General features: G+C 50.0%; 1 protein-coding gene across 9 annotated transcripts; it reads right to left on the bottom strand.

Annotated features, from left to right (window-relative positions):
• Positions 1–229: 229 nt before the first annotated feature.
• Positions 230–18,384, bottom strand: MSANTD2 (Myb/SANT DNA binding domain containing 2). Of its 9 annotated transcripts, none has more exons than XM_065738615.1 (5): positions 17,887–18,384; positions 8,933–8,977; positions 8,097–8,355; positions 6,433–6,493; positions 230–1,108 (listed from the first exon to the last, which is right to left on the bottom strand). In XM_065738615.1, the coding sequence occupies exons 1-5, from the start codon at positions 18,382–18,384 to the stop codon at positions 256–258; spliced, it is 1,716 nt and encodes a 571-aa protein (XP_065594687.1). In that variant the 3' UTR covers positions 230–255. The 9 variants fall into 9 exon arrangements, 7 of the variants coding, with proteins under 7 accessions (XP_065594687.1, XP_065594683.1, XP_065594682.1 ...); XM_065738611.1 differs by lacking the exon at positions 17,887–18,384 and adding an exon at positions 12,431–12,530 and having other exon boundaries at positions 8,933–8,974; XM_065738610.1 differs by lacking the exon at positions 17,887–18,384 and adding an exon at positions 12,431–12,530.
• Positions 18,385–19,394: the final 1,010 nt, after the last annotated feature.

A 19,394-nucleotide genomic window follows, 5' to 3' on the forward strand; every position in this document is an offset into this window, starting at 1 on the left:
GGCGGCTCTGAAAAACAGTCCCACTGAACGTGGCTCAGGATTCGACTCGCCGTTATCTATTGCTTCTTTATTCAGATGTGTGGTGACACTTACAGAGACGGATGTGTAAAAATGAGACAGTGGATCACAGCTCGTTGGACGCGGAATGTACGCACGCACGGCCCCGCGGCGCGGAGCCCCCCGCCCCCCCCGCGCTGCGTGTGCAGTGCTGCGCCGTGGGGGGGCAGCAGCCCCAATCCTTATGAAGGACGAGATTCAGTTGTTGAATTTTAAGGGGTATCCAATGGCTTTTTCCAGGCACTCTACCAAAGAGCCAGCGGAAAGAAAATCCCTCTCCACTTCCACAAATTTGATGTAGATGGATTTCGGGGACACCCCGGGCTCTACGACGCAGTTCTGAGATAAAAACGCGTTGATCCCAACCCACTCTTTGCTGAAGGTTTTGGTGTTTGCCTGGAAGTGTAAAAACAGGCACTGCTGGAGAGTCCGCACCTCGGCGATGCCGAGGTAGCAGTAGACGATGCGGGCGGACTCCATCTCCACCCGGAGCGACGCGCGCGGTGCCGGCAGCTCCAGCTCCCCCGCAGTCTCCGTGCTGGGGTCGGGGCCCCGGGGCTCTGCTGGGGGGGAGTGGGGCTTCTCGTGGCACTCCTCGTAGCCGATGGCGTACAGCCCCGGGCTCTTGGGGATGCCCCCCGGCAATAAATACTGAACGACGTTTCCTCCCGTGGGCTTGGAGTGAGCGATGGGGATCCAGTCGATCTCCATGTGCAGCTCCAGGCACCGCGCTTCGCTGATGGTGATCTCCAGGAATTTGTAGTAGACGTTTTTCCAGTTCATTTTCTGCACTCTGGTCATGATGACTCTGCCCTCGGGCTTCTCCGAGTTGAAGTACTCGCGGAGCCGCTTCCCCAGGGGCACCTGCGAGCTGATCTCGGCGTAGTGGTAGCGAATGTCCTCCTTCCAGCGCGTGTTGTAGCCGATGCCAAAAATGGCCAGTTTGTTGGAGAGGTGGAGCCTGGAGAAGTCAGTCCAGCTCTGAAACAGCTCCCACTTCAACTGGACGGACTCCAGGATCTGCATGATGTTCTGCATGACGTCGCGCTTCCTGCAAGAGCGAACACAAGCGCAGAGCTGTCAGTACCCGCCCGGCCGAGCACGGAGCTGCAAAACCATCACAGCCAACAGCACAAAGCAGCACCTGCACGGGGGGGGGAGGGCAGCACCTCAGCACCGCTCCCCACGGCCCCCACGGCCCCAGCAGAGCTGTGCTGGGAGGGCAACGTGAGGAGCTGGAGCACCACACGCTCACTGCAGCGGCCATGGGTCTGCCTCACACACCCCACTCTGCTGCACGGGTCCCCAGCTCGTAACACCGTCAAGGTACACCTCCTGCTGGGAAAGACATTTACTGCAAGCAGTTCTGCAGGACAGAACCTGGTGAGGAGAACCAGAGCTGTCCCACAGACACAGCTCCGGGTTCGGGCTGAGGAAGGATGCTGCTCCATCACCGTACTCAGACCTGTGCTGCTTAAAGGCAGCAGCAGACACTGCTCTGGCACTGCTGGACGAATGAGAGCTCAGCAACTCGGCCACTCCCTACAGAAACACGCTGCTGTGTGCTCCTCCAGCTTCCCCTGCTGTTCCCTCCAGAAGTGCACTTGCCCTCACCTCGCTCTCAAAAGCAAAGTCAGGAAAAAAAGCACAGAACGTTCACCTCGAAGCACAGAATGTTGTTTGGCTTTTCTCACCCTTCCACAATTCAAAGAATGACACCAGGTTGCTTTTTGGCTTTCCCCCTTTTCCTCTGACCGAGGGCTCTCACTTCCAGCCAGCTGCACGCAGCCATCCTCCTGCTCACTTGGAAATTACTGCACCCCAGAGCTGCGTGCAGTCCACCAGAGGACAAATAAAGACTCCGTGCCTCCCGAGAGCTCTTCTGGCCGCCAGTAATGACAGCAGTGCAGAGGCAAGCTGCACTGCAGCACTCACACTGTGCCAAGCCATCAGCTGGCAGCGTTTGCATACGTGTGAAGCAAGCTGCAACAGCCTCCTTCAGGATGAATGAGATGCTCAGGGCACCCTTAGTGGAGAGAACTGCTGATTCTAAGAGTTACCGTCCTATAATCCAATCTGTAGGAAGATAATGCAGCTCTGCTGGTGACTGAGTCCAAGAGCTGCCATTCGGAAGCTGCTCCACTCAGCCCTCCTCAATAACTCCCCAGGGCCATCCTTCCCCCACAGGAGGGATAAGGTGGTGTGGAAGCAGCGGGCCGAGCGCAGGGCTGTGTGACAGCAGCCTGCGTTCACCAGCAGTCGTTCCATTCAAGAGAGGGAGCTGCAATTTCAGGAAACGGTCCCATGCAAACCCAGACACGCCAGAATGCCGTGTGGGTAGATTTTCATACAACAGTGGGGGAACAGAGCTAAGAACAACAACAGAAAAAACAACACCTTTATTAATTACACCATAAATACGACAGCTAAGCTCAGTTCAGCACAAAACACAGCTGAAGCCCTGGTGAAAAAAAATTAGTCACTCCAACTACTCCTGCGGAACAAGAATCATTTCACTGGAGGATCTCCAGCAGAGCTTCACGTATTAGAGAAGACACAGGCTTCCCATGGAGGGGATCTGTCACTCCGAGCGGAGGAAGCAGTACTACCCCAGAAAAGCAGTCCCAGTGCCCCACGTGGGGGCTCCCCGGGCAGAGCAGAGAGGAGAATCCCAGGCACACCACGGGCTCGTGGACACCCAGGTCCTCCTCTGCAGAGCTCCATTCCAGCAGGGCACCCCCTAAGCTGCACTGACACGTGCAGTTATTCCTCCCCATGTGTAGGGCTCTGCTCTTGCTCCTCTTAAACCTCAGTGTTCCCCTCTGCCCAACTCTCCCACCCTGTCAGTCACAACATCACAGAAGGTTCCAGGTTGGTCAGGCACGATCTCCTCTTGCTGAATCCATGCTGACTACTCCTGATAACTTTTTCTTCCAGCTGCCTGGAGATGACATCTAGAATAACCCATTCCATCACTTTCCCAGGGACAGAGGTGAGGCCGACTGGCTTGGAGTTTCCTGACTCCTCCTCCTTGCCCTTTCTGAAGACTGGAGTGCCACTGGCTTTCCTTCAGGCACCTCTCCTGCTCTCCATGACCTTTCACAGATGTTGGAGAGTGGTTCAGCAATTGCTTTTGCCAGTTCCCTGAGCAACTGCCCTGCTGCTGAGCTTCACTTCCCCAGGCTCCACCCAGCATCCCCAGGTATAAATGTAAATGCACCGTGACCCACAAACTGCCTGATGAGAAATGGCACCAAGCACCCCCGAATCATCCCACATCCAGGACTGCATGTGGGGTCAAGCCCAGGAGCTAGGAAGCAAGCAGTGCTATAGCTGTGCTCACCACCTGCAGTGCCAATGGCATAAAGCACAGGTAACTGTGAAGACGGCCCCTCTTTTCCCAGGCCTAAAAAATGTGGGAGTTGATCAAGATTAGGAACTGGGAATAACCCCCTTGGCTATGGTTCTGAGATCCCTTACACCACAGCTCTCTTCTGCTTGGTACGGCAGCTAAATTAAGGTGATGTGACACTTTGCTAAAGCATGGAGCTCAGGCTGCTTTTTTCTTTCTGCTGGTTGCAGGAGGAGAGAAACACCTAACACAGCCAGTAAAAGCCAGACTGGTACTTCTCTCTCTTTAAAAGAAATACGTGACATCTGAGCAAGCAGAGTTCATCCTGGCTCAGCCCCACATGTCACAGGACTATCTCATTTTTCATCTGTAGAAGGTGCCCAAGAGCTGCATTCCTCTGCATGTCGGTCCTTGACCCCTAGCACCTGGCTCAGCCTGGGCAGTCGCACTGCCTTCTCCTCAGCTTTTGCAATTCCAACGAGGAAAGACTTGAAACTTGGAGCAAATTTGTTCTAAGGCTCAGTTTCCAAACAAAAGCAGACTTCAAAGAAACCCAAACAGCTGGTTTCAGTGAAGGATCCAGCTCCCTCAGCCATTTCTATTTCATCTTCAAAAAGCCTGCAGTGAAAAAACACACTCTTCTGCGATTTAAAAAGGTCTGAAGCAGCTTTCACTTCTCAAAACATTTATTTGGAGGGAGGAGCAAAGGGAATGCACCAGCACGTCCAGTATGGGAGAGCCCAGCTGGCAGAGCAGAGGGCTGGAGTGCAGCTCACCCACAAGCTCTTCCCTCCTGCACCTCAAGGAACATTCAAACTTCCACGTGCACAGGAAAGCAGAGGAGCTGAAGGTCTGCTTTCTCTGCAATAAGTTACATGTATTTTAAAACACTGGCCAAAGGCATGAATATAGCACTGTTTATCCTGTATGGCTTTTAAAATTAGACAACTCTTTTTTCAGAAGATAATAAATACTCAGCTTATCTACAGCATCAGCAAGGCTTCTCCAGACTGCTCGTGATCGCTCTGAACTCAGCACTCATTTCCTTATCTGATGTCCGACTGCTGAGGCACTGAGCTGGACAAAGCAAACCCTGCCACAGCAGCAGCATGCAGGGATCTTTCACTTTCCAAGAACCTGACTTGAAAGGCTGCTTTTGACACCTCGTGCTAAAAGCCCTGACAGTGCAGAAGGCAGGAAGAATGCTTATTTAATTCTTCGCTTTCCATCGCTTGATGTAGTACAAAGACAGTTTTCAAGTTTCTTTTCAGCTTTAAAAGATCTCCGTCAGGGTTTAAAAGTTCCTCGTTCCTCACAGCAGAGGAAAAAAAAGGCATTTTCAGCAAATTTCTGTGTTGGAAGACACTCTGTGCTTCCACTGAGCCTGTAAGATTGGCTCATCACCCACATGCCTCACAAAATGGCCGGGAGTTCAGAGACCTCTGTGTGTTTTAGAGAGAGCCTCAGGGGCAGAAAAGAAACCCCAACTCTGAGCAGTGTGAGGCCTAGCCATGCACCTACACAGCACAAAACTGGAAGAGAAAACTCATGCAGTCCTCACACAGCGTGTGCTGCTCTGAGCTTTGATCTCAGAACTTTGAGAATTCTTTTCTGCACTGCTCCCAACGCACACCTTGAAGGCAAAGTGACCCCAGAACCGTCCTAACAAGCTGCTCCAAGAGGTGATGATATTTATACTGAAAAACAAGTGCTTTTTCTCCATGTCCATCCCTGAGATGCTACCCTGCATTCACTCCACGTGAAGAGAAAAATCACCATCAAGCACAGCTTAACCCTGGAAAATCCAGAGGAATTGAGGAGAGTTTGGTAAAGCTAAGCCATCACAATGGAGGCTTTATATTAAATATATACATCTGTGGAATATTAAAAAATCATTTACTTACAGTAAAAAGCCTCTATTGCTAATCAGAGACACTACATATACGTACACAGCACTGATGAGTTCTTGTCCTACACAACCTCACATGGCAGCCCAAGAAACACCAGTCTGACTTCAGCCAGCTCTGTAAGCCACTGGGAGAAGTGGTGCAAGACACCATGCCCACACGTGTTCCCACCCTGAAGGGCCTGCAGGTCGATTTGAGACAGCTCATTCCATTACAGATGGAGCTACACTTACCCTACAGGGTTTAAAACCCAAGAGGCTGGAAGAAAGCAGCCCTGGTCTGCAGAAACATGGCACGAGTCCTTTCATTTTTTGAAATACTCTGTGTTATTGTTGGCGAGGCAACGGAGATTCACATGCTTAAAACATTTTAAATGCTCCGGTATTTGTCAGATTAAACCAATCCAAAAGGTTATAAGTCAGCTCTGGAAAGTTATAAAAATAAAAGAAATCACAAACTTTGGCACGCCTTCCACCAAGGAGGGGAAATGCATGAACTTTTTATGCAAGCATTACTCATACAAGCCAACAACACGCAACACTAGTGAGGTGGTCTCACCTCTCACTCTCTCTTTCCTCCACTTGTATTCTCCTTCTGATCCATTTAAAATATCAGGCCAGCACGCACAGCTGCACATGCCACCACCTGGGTGTGCAGGGTATGGTCCTGCCATTGGTTCAGTGGAAAATACACATTACAATGCAATGATTGCTCTTAAAAAAAAAAAAAAAGAATTTTTTTTTAACTTGCATCCAAATGGGCAAAATACAGAGAACTTCAGGCAGATGGAAAAAACCAGATCTCAGATCCCAGAGCTTGGACTCATCCCGTGATAACTGCAGCCTGCCCACACATCCCTAGCAGTCCTGACGCTGTGTCCCTGCATTCATGTGCGGAGTCGTTTGTTTGCTGCACGATGAAGCCATGAGAGGACAAACTTGTGAAGCTTTTTGAATGTTCTGAGGTAACTGGAATAATGCATAAAGCAGATTCAAGTGTATGAATAGTCTTGCACAATGCACTTGTAATTACAATCAGAAGTTTCAAACATCCTCCCTCCTGCACAGCATCCCCAGGGAAATACATTCCAGGGTAAAACATTCATAAATTACTTACTGAGTGTCTTCTGAAGATTCCTGTTTTATCTTTAATGTTCTTTTTGTGGTAGGCATTTCATCTGAAAGGTAAGATTCCAACACAGTTATATTTTAAATAATATTCCCGCTGCCTTTTTTTGAGGCTGAAGTTAAAATGCACCTTATCTCCCAATCCCACTAAGCCCTGCCACGTGCACAGGGCAGCTCCAGTTCCTACATCAGCCAGAGGTTAGTTTTTCCTTAGGAAATGATGCGGTCAGTTACAAGATCTCAATCTGTCTCTGCAAGTGCAAAACCTTTCAAGGACAAGAGCATAATTCCTGCAATTAAATCACAAACCAATTTAATTACTAACTACATCGTGGGGAAAAAAAGAGAGAAAGAAAGAAGACTGTTCTGCTTTCAATAGCACATTCGAAGAGCAAGCACCAGAACAAATGCATCTGTATCCCATTTAGATTTTGTGTGCTAAATGCTTCCCTCTTAACTTCTCTCAACATCAAGAACGTTGTCAGCCCAACTGCACACAAATGCCTCTGTAATTCAACTGAAGGAGAGTGGTGACAAACCAGGAGAGCACAGTTTGAGTCACCAGAACGATGAGATGGAATTAGCTGCCATTTACATACGTTTTGAAACATCACCGTCTCCCCACCATTCCTCTCCCACATATTTCTGACTTTTAAGCTCCCGAGGGAAGAAGTCTAAGAGAACCAGAACGTGGCTAATTTGCAAGTTGGCTGCTTTAATATCAAGCTGCAATTTAAGTCTCTTTTAAAGCATCTGCAATCACCAGTCCCGGAATAAAGATGCGTACAGACAGGTGACTGCACCTCCTTCCTGTTCCCATTTCAGCCTACAGATCACACAGAAAACCACATCAACATCTGCTCCCCAGTTTGCATTCTAACTGGGTCTCTGCTGGATTTGATCAACTTCTATCTCCTCCATGAAAATAATCCCCTCTCCTCCATGTTTCACATATCATAACATCAGTGGCTCGAGCCAAACACGCTTGAAGAAACTCACTTCTCTGCAGCTGGACACAACAGCTCAGATCAGTGTGCTTGCTTTTCTGATCAAGAATGTGGTAGCTCCGTTGGACAAGGTTAAACAGCCACAGGCAACAACCAAACCTCCAAATTAGTTAATGTACTCATTTGCATGCACTGAAGCTGACACTACTAATTCAAGCAGGAAAAGCATTCCAGACACCACACATCTGGATACAAGCATATCTGTGTGCTTAAAGCAGACACAGCAGTTAGGATGTGTGGGAAGAAGGAGAAAATAATCATCGGTATGAACAGGAGCAGCCTGGAAGTGAACTATGGCTGAGAGGTAGCTGGCAGCCAAGGACCTAAAAGCTGGGCACTGCTGACAGGACAGCACCCCCCTGATCCCATCAGGGGAAGTAAAACTGAGCAGTGGGGGGAAGGGACAGAGCCAGGGAATGCACTGCCTCCTTTGCCAAGGTTTACGGCTACATAACTCTTCTTTTCTCCTGATCCTGATACTCCAGCAGCTTTCAAGAACCACTGTCTGCTTTTGATGATCATCTCCCTTTCCTGCCCATGGACATCAGCTGTTTATCACTTGAGCACATTATGTCCCAAAGATGAAAGTGGGGACCATATGAACACAGAGCACAGAAAACAGAGAAGCATTAACAGGATTCCTTACCTAATTCCTGTTCACCAGTCTGGTAGCAATGAAGATCCTGACTGTGGTTTCCCCAGTCCTCCTGCGAATACTCCTCCATGGTGCTGCCATCTGACTCCAGCTCCTGGTACAAGCCGCTGCTGTTGATGAGGACAGGCTGGCAGGGCTGGGAATCCCATCCTCCCTGGCCAAACACCTGCTCCAGCTGTTCAAATGTGTAGCTGCTTTTCCTCTTCCCCACACCATGCTCCTTCACACGGCTGTAACACCTGCGAAGGGTCTAAGACAGAAAGCTGTGTGTTAACCACCCACAGGTGACCTTCAGCAGAGCACACACAGCAGAGTTACATGACTGCCAGGCAGAGTTTAGAATTTTACTTCTGCTGATCAGTACCTGCCACACACTCACGAGCTACATGCGAGGCTGTCAAGTTAATCTACACCTGGCAGGAAGCATCGTAGGTACCTGACGCTCCTGGTGCAGGTCTTAGCTTTAACATCTACAACACAGAACAAAATTGTGCAGCAGCTACAGGTTCATCAGTTTAACTTGGGCAACTGCTTCTCCTCCCCACTTCAAAACTCCCAGATCTGCCACGTAACATAGGGAAAAATAAACAATAGATCCCCAGTCAGAGATACCAATCAGCCAAGAAAATGCACACCTACTACAAGAAGGGGAAAGGAGAGCTGGTGTTGTGCCCACAGCTTGAAGAAGGTGAAGCAGGGAGGAGACAGAAAGGAAGAAAGAAGTCCCCGAAAGCACAGACAGTCCGACCTTCCTTACTCTGGTAGGAAGACACAAGGTACAAAATGTATGCCTAAGCTATTCAGCTAATAAAATATATATTACTTACATATTTTGCATTCCTTACTAACTCACTCTGTCTCTTGTGAAGCTGCTGAAATTTAAAAGAAGTCAAATCAATAATGCTCCAAATTCTCAGACTTCGATATCAATCATTAAGTAAGAAACATAACTCGGATGGCTCTGGCTAATAATGCACTACAACAGCTTCCAGTGCTAAGGGTGAAACCTCCAAAAAAGACAAAAGCAAAAACCCGATCTGGTTTTGGTGATCACTACCATCCTGTACAGTATCCAAGCTGGCAGCTACATGTAACACCCACTGCCTGACAGCAAGGCAAAGCTGCAGACAAAAATCACAGACTTGCATAACGCCCCATAATCCAGATCAAGACAGATATTGGGGGGGAAGGGCCTTTATGAGCAGCCCCCAGTGTGTTTTCAATTCAACCACAAATCTACCTTTAATAGATAACATCATGCTCCGAGTTTATCGTGCAAGCCTCGGTGATTTGCAGACTGATGGATCTGTAGAACACGTTTTCTCACATTACATTCATTAGATTGTTCAGGTGCCAGACTGAATGGCAACCAAAGCCACCTCTGGGGCTCAAAAGAGGCACTAATCTGGGAATCGTTAGTTTGGTCATCTTGTTTTGTGGAGGAGCACTACAGCTTTTAGGCAACAAGCAAGTACACATCACCCATCAAACGTTTGGTTTTCCCCCAGAAAGAACCTTACATCTCCAGAACGCTCCAACGTACCTAACCTTCCTCACACACTTGTTTAGCAGCATCAGCAGGAGAGGAATACATTTCTAAACAGTTTCCTCGTGACATTCAGAGCCCCAGGAGCAGCAACAAAGCTGATAAGCAGTAAGTCAGCTCCATGCTGCTGTTTCAAAACCAAAAACCCGACGCACAACAGAAGCCCACACGAGCACACAGGCAGCAGTGAGCACTGCATCCCAGCAGCCACTTTGGGAGAGCAGTCGGGGTACCTCAGCTGGTCAGCCTGAGGCAGAGCACCTGCCTCTCCCGACCCTCCTTGCTATCTCTCAGGATAACCAGGCAGATCCTCCTTGGATGAACACCAGCAAAGTTTTAAATTTCCAACACCTCCACTGCAATTGGGGTAGGAAACATGCAGCTGTGGAGCCCCAGAATCAAGAACCCATCCATGAAGTGTGTTGTGGTTTTGATGCCAGTTTTCCACACCAGAACATCACGCAGGCAGTTGAGGAGTTAATGCTGCTGGGGAGCAGCAGAGGCTTGGAGCTCCACACCAGATGCCAGGCCCGCTGTCTCTCGTGTGCTTCCCCTGCAGTTCCCCACTAAAGCTCTCAGATTTGGTCTGGAAACTTTGTCTCTCTCAATTGTTCAATGTTATTAGATTTAGTAAAGTTACTGTTCCTCCTCAAATCATGCTGTTGTTTTTTGTAGACCCATCTATTTCCTCCATTCCCCTCCCGGAGCACACAGCTCTGCTCTGGAGGCTGCGTGGCCACTGATGGTGCAGCTGTTTCTTTTTTCCCCTCTCTCCCTTCTGTTTCCTTTGTGTCCCTGTCATGGATAACACCGTGACAAAAGGCAACCTGCCTCGTCATGCCAGGATACTCACAACTATCAGAAGATGAAACCATAGCAGGACAAAAGAAATGGCTTGTGAAGTTTGGGTGGTTGTACAGCACGGAGGGATGGTGCCAGGAAAGCTCTTGAAACCTGCATTCCTACACTGGCTGGAGCACAAGGAAACTGAATTGACTACAGGCAGTTGATTCCTCTGCTCTACGTGCTAGCTCGTGACTTTTAGGTTAAAAGATGTGTGAAAGGCAGGACAATATCAGGCCTAAACAAGAATATCACCACAAGAAGCCCTATTTCTGTACTTCTGAACTGAAGCATCAGTTCCTAGAATAAAGAGAAGAAAGCACAGCTTGAACTCTAAGAGAGCCGTGCCACGCTGCAGAAAGGCAGCTGATGACTGTGCTCCAGGAACCAAGTCATAACACTGCTCTACCAAACACGAGCAGCCTCACACAAACCACCCTTAGCACTCTGCAGTCATGCCCTGCAGAACCTGCTGCAGCCCTGTGTGAGGGGGCTCCAGCTCCACAGGTCTCCACACATCTGCCAGATCACAGCACCCGGAGATACGCCGGCAGTCCAAGTAAATCATTTTCACACCGAAGAACGAAGCCTCAATCGTATCCTGATGTGCCCCCGTGCCAAAACTTTCCTGAAAGTTCTGGCTCCAGCCCAAACCACTCCAGAATGAAACAGTGCAAGTGATGTAAATGCCCTAAGGGAAGACACGTGGTCAGGGGAATAGAGAAGTCAGTTACCAAATTGAGATAGGAACCAGGCAGCTCTTTGGACAATGGCCTGAAGAGGCAAAGTCGTGCTGTAAGACACTGATAAGGGATGCTCAGTCAGTACCGTAAGCCACATGTTTTTAAGGCAGGTTACATAGTAAGAGCTAGAATCTAACAAAACGACGCAGTGGATTTTTCACCACGGCCAGTTTCCAAACCACAATTAAATACATCTAAACAAAATTAGCCTGGTCAGGAATCATTCACAGAGGCATCAAAACCAATGGCAGAGGCCAGCCTAGATGACTATAATGGTGTTTCCACACCTCTGCACCAAGGATACGTGGCTGCTGTTAGCTCTCTGAACCACTGCAGCAGACACGGAGCTGTACACTTTTGCTAACTAAGACAGCAGAGTTTGGGTGCAGAGATCCCACAAGCTTCAAGACAAAAGCCCTATTGCATCAGCAGGATTTCACAGAGCACATGAACCTGGGACATTGCAGACCTTCGCCAGAGACTGAGAGACAGAAGACAAGCTGTGGGCCAGAAGATTGCTTTTCCCCAGGTTTAAACCAGGGATCAGATGCAGACTTTGTTGCAGCCTGACAGAGGATGAACTCCACTTCCAAAGCACACCTGACTGACAGAACTTCACTGCTATTCAATCAGTACTAAGAGCTTCCACTCCTTCCATTAAGACCTAACAGCAGAGTTTCTAAGAGCTACGACACCCAGTAATAGTCCCCCATACCATTTGGTCAGTAAAGGTGTCCTTTCCTACACTACCCAAAACTATTGTTTAAACCCTTCACTACTTACCCCAAAGCAATGAAAGCTATGCTTCAGTATTTTGTCCTGCCTTTAGAAACACACTCATTCCTAAAAAATCAAACCTGAGTTTTCACATAAACACTGTGAATGAGATGTGCATCTCCATGCCACCCATGAAGTCTGACCGCCAACGACTGCCCTAAATACAGCAGTCTGGACCAAAGAAATCCACGAAGTACTTGACAGGTTAGACACCAGCTATTTGGCAAGCCAAAGAGACCACACAGGCCTCTCCCTGCTGGTTCTGGGTCTCAAATGAGCAGGCAGAGCAGGGCCACAGACTAAGAGCAGCACAAACCCTCCTGCAGGTGGTAGAGAAAATGCTCTGCTCCAGAGTAAGCTCCAGATGGGAGGCGGAAAGCATCAACACGGGTGGCACCCCATGGGTAACTACTCACATAGTTCTGAAAGCTGGGAGCTTTACACACGATCCTAGAAGCATGCAAACGCCCGTCCTGAGGCTGTGGTCTCCAAAGAAAGGTCCATGCCAGGCGAGTCCAACCTCAGCCTTTGTGATTTAGCTGCATAGAGAAATGGTTATCAATAGAAAGCAACATCTAAATCTAGACCAATAGGAAAAGCTGTAAGTGAAATACCAAAGGCTGCCTTAACTCGTTTTCACCAGAAACAATGGCCAAAACAAAGGCTGGTAATTTGTGGGACCCACAGCGGTCCGGAGAGCATCATCTCCTCAGCCTCCAGACTGACAGATTTAGCAGGATGTAGCAGAACCTGAACAGTGGTGGAAGTGAATCTGCACCTACACAGGCACTCGAAGCTCTGTGCTTTCACACCAGCTTCATTCTGTTGAACATTTCAGGTGCAACCAGTTACTTCTAAAATAAACAAAATCCAAAATCAACCATCTAGCAACTGCATCATTGCCACTGGGACTCTCTCCTGACGTCAGTGCAGTTTCTGCAATGTAACTGCCACTGTGATGTCCACAATTACAGCCCACTGTGTGTACTGCCTAAGGCCAAGTATTTAAAATCAGGAGGATTTTAAGACCTGGGTCCTAAATGGTTCCCTTCCTGAGAGGCAGAAATAATGTGCTCCCAAGCTAAGATTCAGCATTCACAACTGTGACTTGCTGCCTGCTAAAAGACATCCCATGTGTGAGCTGCTTTTAGCCCTGATCCTTGCAGTAGAAGCAGACAGCTAGTTTTTGTTTCTCTGGGTGTTTCTCAGGGCACATCTGATTGTCAGAGCTTCCACCAAAGTGCTGCTGGCAGAGTTGCCCTCCAGAAAATGGGCAATGCTGGGCTGTGGTGCTAACCTACCTCCCTTAACAGTGCCCCAGCAAGTGGCCCACACAGGGAGTGGGCACAGCTGCTGTGTGAGGGCATTCGCTTCATGTGATGCTCACATCGTCCAGAGATGTTCCTCCACTGCAGTCCCACAGTGTGTCCAAGAAGCAGTAAAGCAAACAAACTCTTCAGTGACAAAGTACAGATTTACCCCAGCTTACAAATGTCAACAGAAAGTTGCTCCCACCTACTGGGGCCTGTGAGGTTCTCCAGCGAGGAGTGAGTTCTTGGAGAGGATTCAGGACAGGAACTGCAAGGAATGACCCAGCCTGGAAAACTAGAGGCATCTGAACCTACTTAAGGCGAAGAAAGATCAAGAGGTAACTTGAACACTGCCTGTGCACATCGCAGAGGGTGGAGCCACGGGGACAAGGAGCTCGGCCTGAGTAACAGAAGACAAGGGAAAATGCATTAAAAAAAATGGAAGGCAAAGCTGTTCTGAAGGTGTTAAGCAGTTGGATAAGCTGCTGGTAAAGAGAACTGATAACTCCATCCTTGGAAATCCTTTGAAAAGAGAGCCACTCTGCTTAAGGTTACTGAACCCAGTGATGAAATTCTGGGTGAAATTCAATCTCCTGGAGCACACAGAAGGTCACACTGCATTACTGCAGGAGTCCCATCAGAGACAGCCAGTGCAGTGCTTCCTTCTTTCAAAACGACTTCACACTACAAAGATTTAAAAATAGACTGTTTACATCATAAAGCAGCAAAAAAACAGAGCCACGTTAAAAGTAAACCCTGCCATCATCATCTTACATACAGCTTAAAGCAAGAGAACACGAGCAGCTGACATCCAAGCATAATTCCTCATCCCATCCTGTTTCATGTTAGCAGCACTCACTTCTCCCTTTTGTGCCTGTGTTCCTCATGTAAAAGCACATAACTGCTGTCTTCAAGGTGCTTTTTTTTTCCTTTGCAAAGTAAATCACATACTCTGTGGACGATCACAACCCAGCAGACACCTCCTGCCTTCTGCCCAGGTAAGCAGCAGGTCACTGCACACAGAAAACTAAATTTAAGGGCAACAGGCTCACCACCAGCAGCAGAGCTTGTGATCGACATGTTCAGAGGTTAGAAGAGCATGAAACAATGATGTCCAAGCTCATTGCTTGATCTGAAGCAATAACAAGCCTACATACTGGATGCATCAGCTTTTTTTGGCCTTCATACAGAACGTCACAGCACGAGGTGACAGCTCATTTTTCTGTGATTGTGTCTCTGCCACTCATTAGCAGCTCACCTCCTGCTCTGAAGCAACGACACACCTGGTGAAGGGCACAAAAGAGAGGCAACTACATACAGGCCTGGAAAGGGTTGTGCAAAATATTTCATCCTCTGCCTTAAATAATAGTTCTGAGGTCAAATCTAATAGCTGGATGCTCCACAATGTAGCACAGAGGGGATCAGTATGGGGATCCACAAACTGCTGAGCCAGGCTAATTCTCCAATCTCTGATTATGAACACTCTTAGCAAAGAAGAGCAGGGCTGGAGGAAAAGCACATGTGCATCAGTAAACAATTCTTTAACAAGAGCTCTGAGATCGCAGTTGTAGTGGTGCACTCCGACCATTCCTGAGCCAGCAGTGATTCAGGACACAGCTTGGTGTGCCAGGATGAGGGAACTGTGAGGCACAGGATGGCTTCTGGGGACCCAACAGGCAGAAATCAAAATGCTTAAATTCTCCTGCAGCTCCCAATCCCTGAGCTAGCTGGTCTGCAGGCATCAGAGTCATGAAGCCAGGCTCTCCTGCAGGAATAAGCTAGGAGTACTTGCTGGAATTACTATGTGTGAATCCTTGAATTTGAAACAGGCACTCCAGAGTGGAAAAACCAAGCAGCAGTCTCATTTGCAGACTGCAGGCCAGCATTGCTTATGTGCAGAAAAGCACACACAGATGTTAGGAGACGGTCAAAACGTGAATGTGGTCCTTGCTTCCCATCCTGTTTGAATTAGGAGAGAATGCATATATGCAATACAACTGCGGAACTGGAAAACTTTGTTCTGCAGAGCTGACTTTTTCCTTTCCATCTCATTTCTAACTCACTCCTCGAGATTTGTCAGAGCGCAGGGAATTCGGGTGTCCTGAAGAAAGCCAGCACAGAGTTCTTACCTACAATCTATTTATAAAATAAGTTGAATACAATGCATTTTAAGCATGATTTACATTTATAATCAATCAGCAAATCCTTACAGCACTGTCCCTTGAGGGGTGTTATGTCAAACTATCCTATAAAATCATGGAGATGGGGGACGTTATGGCTACAGCAGGCAAGTGGAATGGTGGAGCAAAGCACTCATCCATCACCATTGCCTCAGCTCTGCTTTTAGCTCTGACAACCGATAGCGTAAGACTGTGAAGTGTCTGTGAACCACCCTTGCTCCAACAGCAAGTCTAAGCCTTCCTGCTCCATCTTAAAATGGATGTCAAACATCAGCCTCTCTGCATCCAGAAGTGATTTCCACCCTCAGCTGAGCAAGAAAGAGCCAAGCAGACAATTCTGCCAATTCTAATGCAACTATTTTAACGATTCCTGTAACAAACTCAACCTTTGGCTCTATCAAAAATGGAGCTCTTCAGTGAGTGCTCATTTTGCAGCAACTCTTGAAAAACTGGAAAGATCGGGAAAAGCTCTGCCATGCTGACATGTCTGCACCTCCCAAGAGCACCCCACACCAGGAGGACTCGAGATATGCAGGACCTTGGACAGCAGCACGACCTCAGTGCCAGGTGCAGGGCAAGGTGGAAGCCCAGTGTGGGATGCTAACAACCCGCAGCAAGGAGCCAAGGCAGAGAGCCCGTGGATTAGCAGTGTAGGACAGGGCAGGAGTGGGAATCAGGCCACCTCCTTTACACTGAACCTCTGAACCAGTGTTCTCTGTGGATGTTACTTAAGAGTCTATACAGATGACCTGTGCATTGCCTAGAAACATCCATAGGGAAATGTCCAAGAGATCTCTCAGAGGGTGCTCTTGAAGCTATTGCAATGTGGTAAATATAAACCTCAGAGTGTTTCATTCCCTCTAAACTATATGAAACATACATATGAAAACACAGTTTATGGTTTCTTTACAACTTAAAAGTCTGCTGCCAAAGCACTTCTCAACAGATAGGGGAAGAACTATCCCTGGTAATAGCACCATGAGCTGCTGGGAAACAGAGACACTCAAACGGGCACTTTCCCACCCCAGCCAGAGCCCTCCAAGCCCTCACACTGTCCAGCCAGGACATTCTCCTTACAAACTACTCTGCATTCTGTGAGGCAAGCCCTTGTACAGCTGCAGCGAGAGCCAGGGCAGCAGCCCTTACCAACATCCACAGGAACTCCCTCAACAACCAGAAAGCATCAGAGCTGGGACAAGGAAAACTGCCTCTGGAGCTTTTTCACCACTAGCAAAACCCTAAGTATCCCAGCTTCACGGAAGGACTGATGGAAACTGAACACTGCTCAGAAACAATGCCTTCAGAAAAATAAATCCCCAAGCAGAGAGATACAAGGAGTCAAAGACTCCAAAGAACATACATTCAGAAAGCAAAATATTTATGGGAGAGTTTTGTTTCATTCCAACCATTTTTCCAGACAGATGCTAATCTAATTATCAGACACTGCAGGGCGAATCCCCTGCTCATTTGCTCCTGAACGTCACTCAGGATGCTCACACACAGAACTGCCCACAAGATACACTGCCATCAGTCTCTATCAATACTGCAGAACTGCCCAGTCCCTTATTTCATGCATTTTGCAAATCAAAGAGCAGGGTATTTGCACACAGACAACCCCAGGCTGCATGGCCCAGCACAGCACTATGTGATGGATAGAACAAGGCACGGAGAAGCCAACAACGCCAGCAATACCAAGAGCTAACAAAACATTCCTTTTTAATTGATCAACATTTTAAGTAACTGCGTGGGAAACTAAATGGGTTACGATAGGGGAAATAAAGCCTTGAGGGACATCATAATTCAATTCTCCCTTCTGCACTTCATTCACACTTACAGCCTGAAGCAGCTCCTACGTATCCCAGGTTCCTCACATCCCACCGGTCCTAGCTGCAGCACCCTCCATATGAGGAGGACATATGGACTGCTGCTCCCAGCCCGAGCCCAGGCCTTTCCTTCTCACCAAGGAAGGACACAAGCAGAGAGACAACTCTTTACAACCCAGCATCAGACAAACTGGCTGGCTGCAGTGTTTGACACAGCCCAATGATTAAAGCAGGCAACCCAGGGCAAACACCACAGCCATAAGGCAACTCCACAGTTCATAAGGACCCCAGGATCAACGGGACCAACTCCACCAAAGAGCAGTGGGAGCTCTCTTCCCATAGCATTGTTGCAATGATGCTGGGGAGCATCAGGGGCTGGGTCCAAATCCCCCCAAGGACGCGGTGCCAGAGGACATCGCCTATGCACAAAAGACCCACGGGTGCTGCCTGAGCCAGGGGACCCAGCAACAGGCCTACAGCCAAAAGCGGCCGTGGGCCCACCCCAGCTCAAGGAGAAGACCCCCAACCCCGGGCCCTCCACGCGCGGGGCCGGGGGTACCTTGATGCGCTCCCGACACTGCGAAGGGGTGCGCTCGTAGCCCAGCTCGGCCAGGGCTCGGGAGACGCGCTCGTACATGGCGGGCCCGGGGGCCTTGCTGCCGAACACGGTGCCGGCGCCCTCCAGCTGCTGGTAGCGGGCCTCCACCAGCCGCTCGTTGCCCCACACGGCGATCAGCGCGTTGGTCTCCGCCGGGGTCCAGGACATCCCCCGACACGCTGCGGCCGCGGCCGCGGCGGCGGCTCCGCCCGGAGAGAACGAGACGGACGGCGAGGTTCCGCCGCGGCCCCCCGCCGCCCCGCCGCCCCCCAGCCCGGCCCCGCCGGCCGCCGGCCCCGGGCCCAGCGGGGAGGCGCCGCTAGGGGTGGATGGGTCGGACAGGCTGGGGTTGCCGTCGCTCAGCGCGCCCGGAGAGCCCGGCGACAGCACCTCCATCTTGGGGATCTTGAGGGGCGGCTCGGCGGCAGGGAGCTGCGAGGAGCCGCAGGACGCCGCCATATTGGAGCGGCCGGACCGAGCAGGCGGAAGTGACGCGCAGATCGCCTCGGGAGGGACTTCCGGCAGCGGCGAGAGGAGAGGAACGGGGCGCGGGGCGGCTGGGGGCGTGGTCAGGGGAGGCGTGGCCTGTGGGTGTTGGGGGCGTGGTCGTAATGATGGAGGCGGGGCCTCTCGCGGTTGTGGGCGTGGCCACGTGTGAGGGGCGTGAGCTGAGGGGGCGCGGTCAGCATGGGGCGCCGGGTAGGGTCACCCCACGGGGGTGGGACATACGCCCTAAAGAAACGCCCTGCAGAAAAGGGGGGGTTTGCGTGAGCTGAATGTCCCCCCGGCATCAGGGCTGAGCATCCCCTAAACGCTGTGACTGAGAAACCCCTGAACAGCTCCAGGGCCGAGCATCTCCCAAACGTTAGGACTGAGAATTCCCCAAGAATTCCCAGCCACTGAGACTGAACGTCCCCCCATGTTTTGTGCTGAGTATAGCCCAGCGTCGGGACCGAGCACCCCCATAAGATCAGGACTGAGCATCCCCCAATATAAGGACTTGTGTAAGACCCGCCCAGTATAAGGACAGCGTGGCACAAAGGCCGCCCCGTGTGCACTGCAGCCGCCCCCCCACCACGATCCCAATTAAATGGGCTTTGAGCAGAGGGGCACCACGGGCTGTGATTGATGAGCGCAGGGCAGTAACGAAGGGGAGAGGGGACCCCCTCGAGCTGCTCTCGGGGTCCCTAAGGGTGGGCATCGCTAGTCCAATCCCACCCCCTCCCATGCAGCAAAATGCGTTAATTAGCGCCGTGTTGGTTAAACAAACCCGTGCGTGGCACCGAGCGAGGCGAGGGGGGCTGCAGCACATCTGGCGGGGAGCGGCCCGGGAGCAATCAGAGCCGTAATTATCCCATTCTAATTACTGGGATTACCGCGGCTGCGACGTTACACATTTCATGAGCTGCAGGCGCTGGAATACATTAACCGCACCCGGACCGGGGGGGGGGGACGCGGGGTTGTGGGTT

This window comes from Cyrtonyx montezumae, unplaced genomic scaffold (genome assembly GCF_038088225.1).
Source record: "Cyrtonyx montezumae isolate F1298 unplaced genomic scaffold, pur_monq_1.0 scaffold_22, whole genome shotgun sequence".
NCBI classification, from domain to species: domain Eukaryota; kingdom Metazoa; phylum Chordata; class Aves; order Galliformes; family Odontophoridae; genus Cyrtonyx; species Cyrtonyx montezumae.

Bases quoted from the DNA above. Each gene is read 5' to 3' on its own strand.
- MSANTD2 (XM_065738615.1), bottom strand. From the start codon at position 18,384: ATGGCGGCGTCCTGCGGCTCCTCGCAGCTCCCTGCCGCCGAGCCGCCC. The intron at 8,978-17,886 runs GTACCCCCGGCC...TTTAAATTTCAG, and splicing joins AGTGTCGGGAGCGCATCAAG to CAGCTTCACAAGAGACAGAG. The intron at 8,356-8,932 runs GTAAGTAATATA...TTTCTGTCTTAG, and splicing joins TAGTAAGGAATGCAAAATAT to ACCCTTCGCAGGTGTTACAG.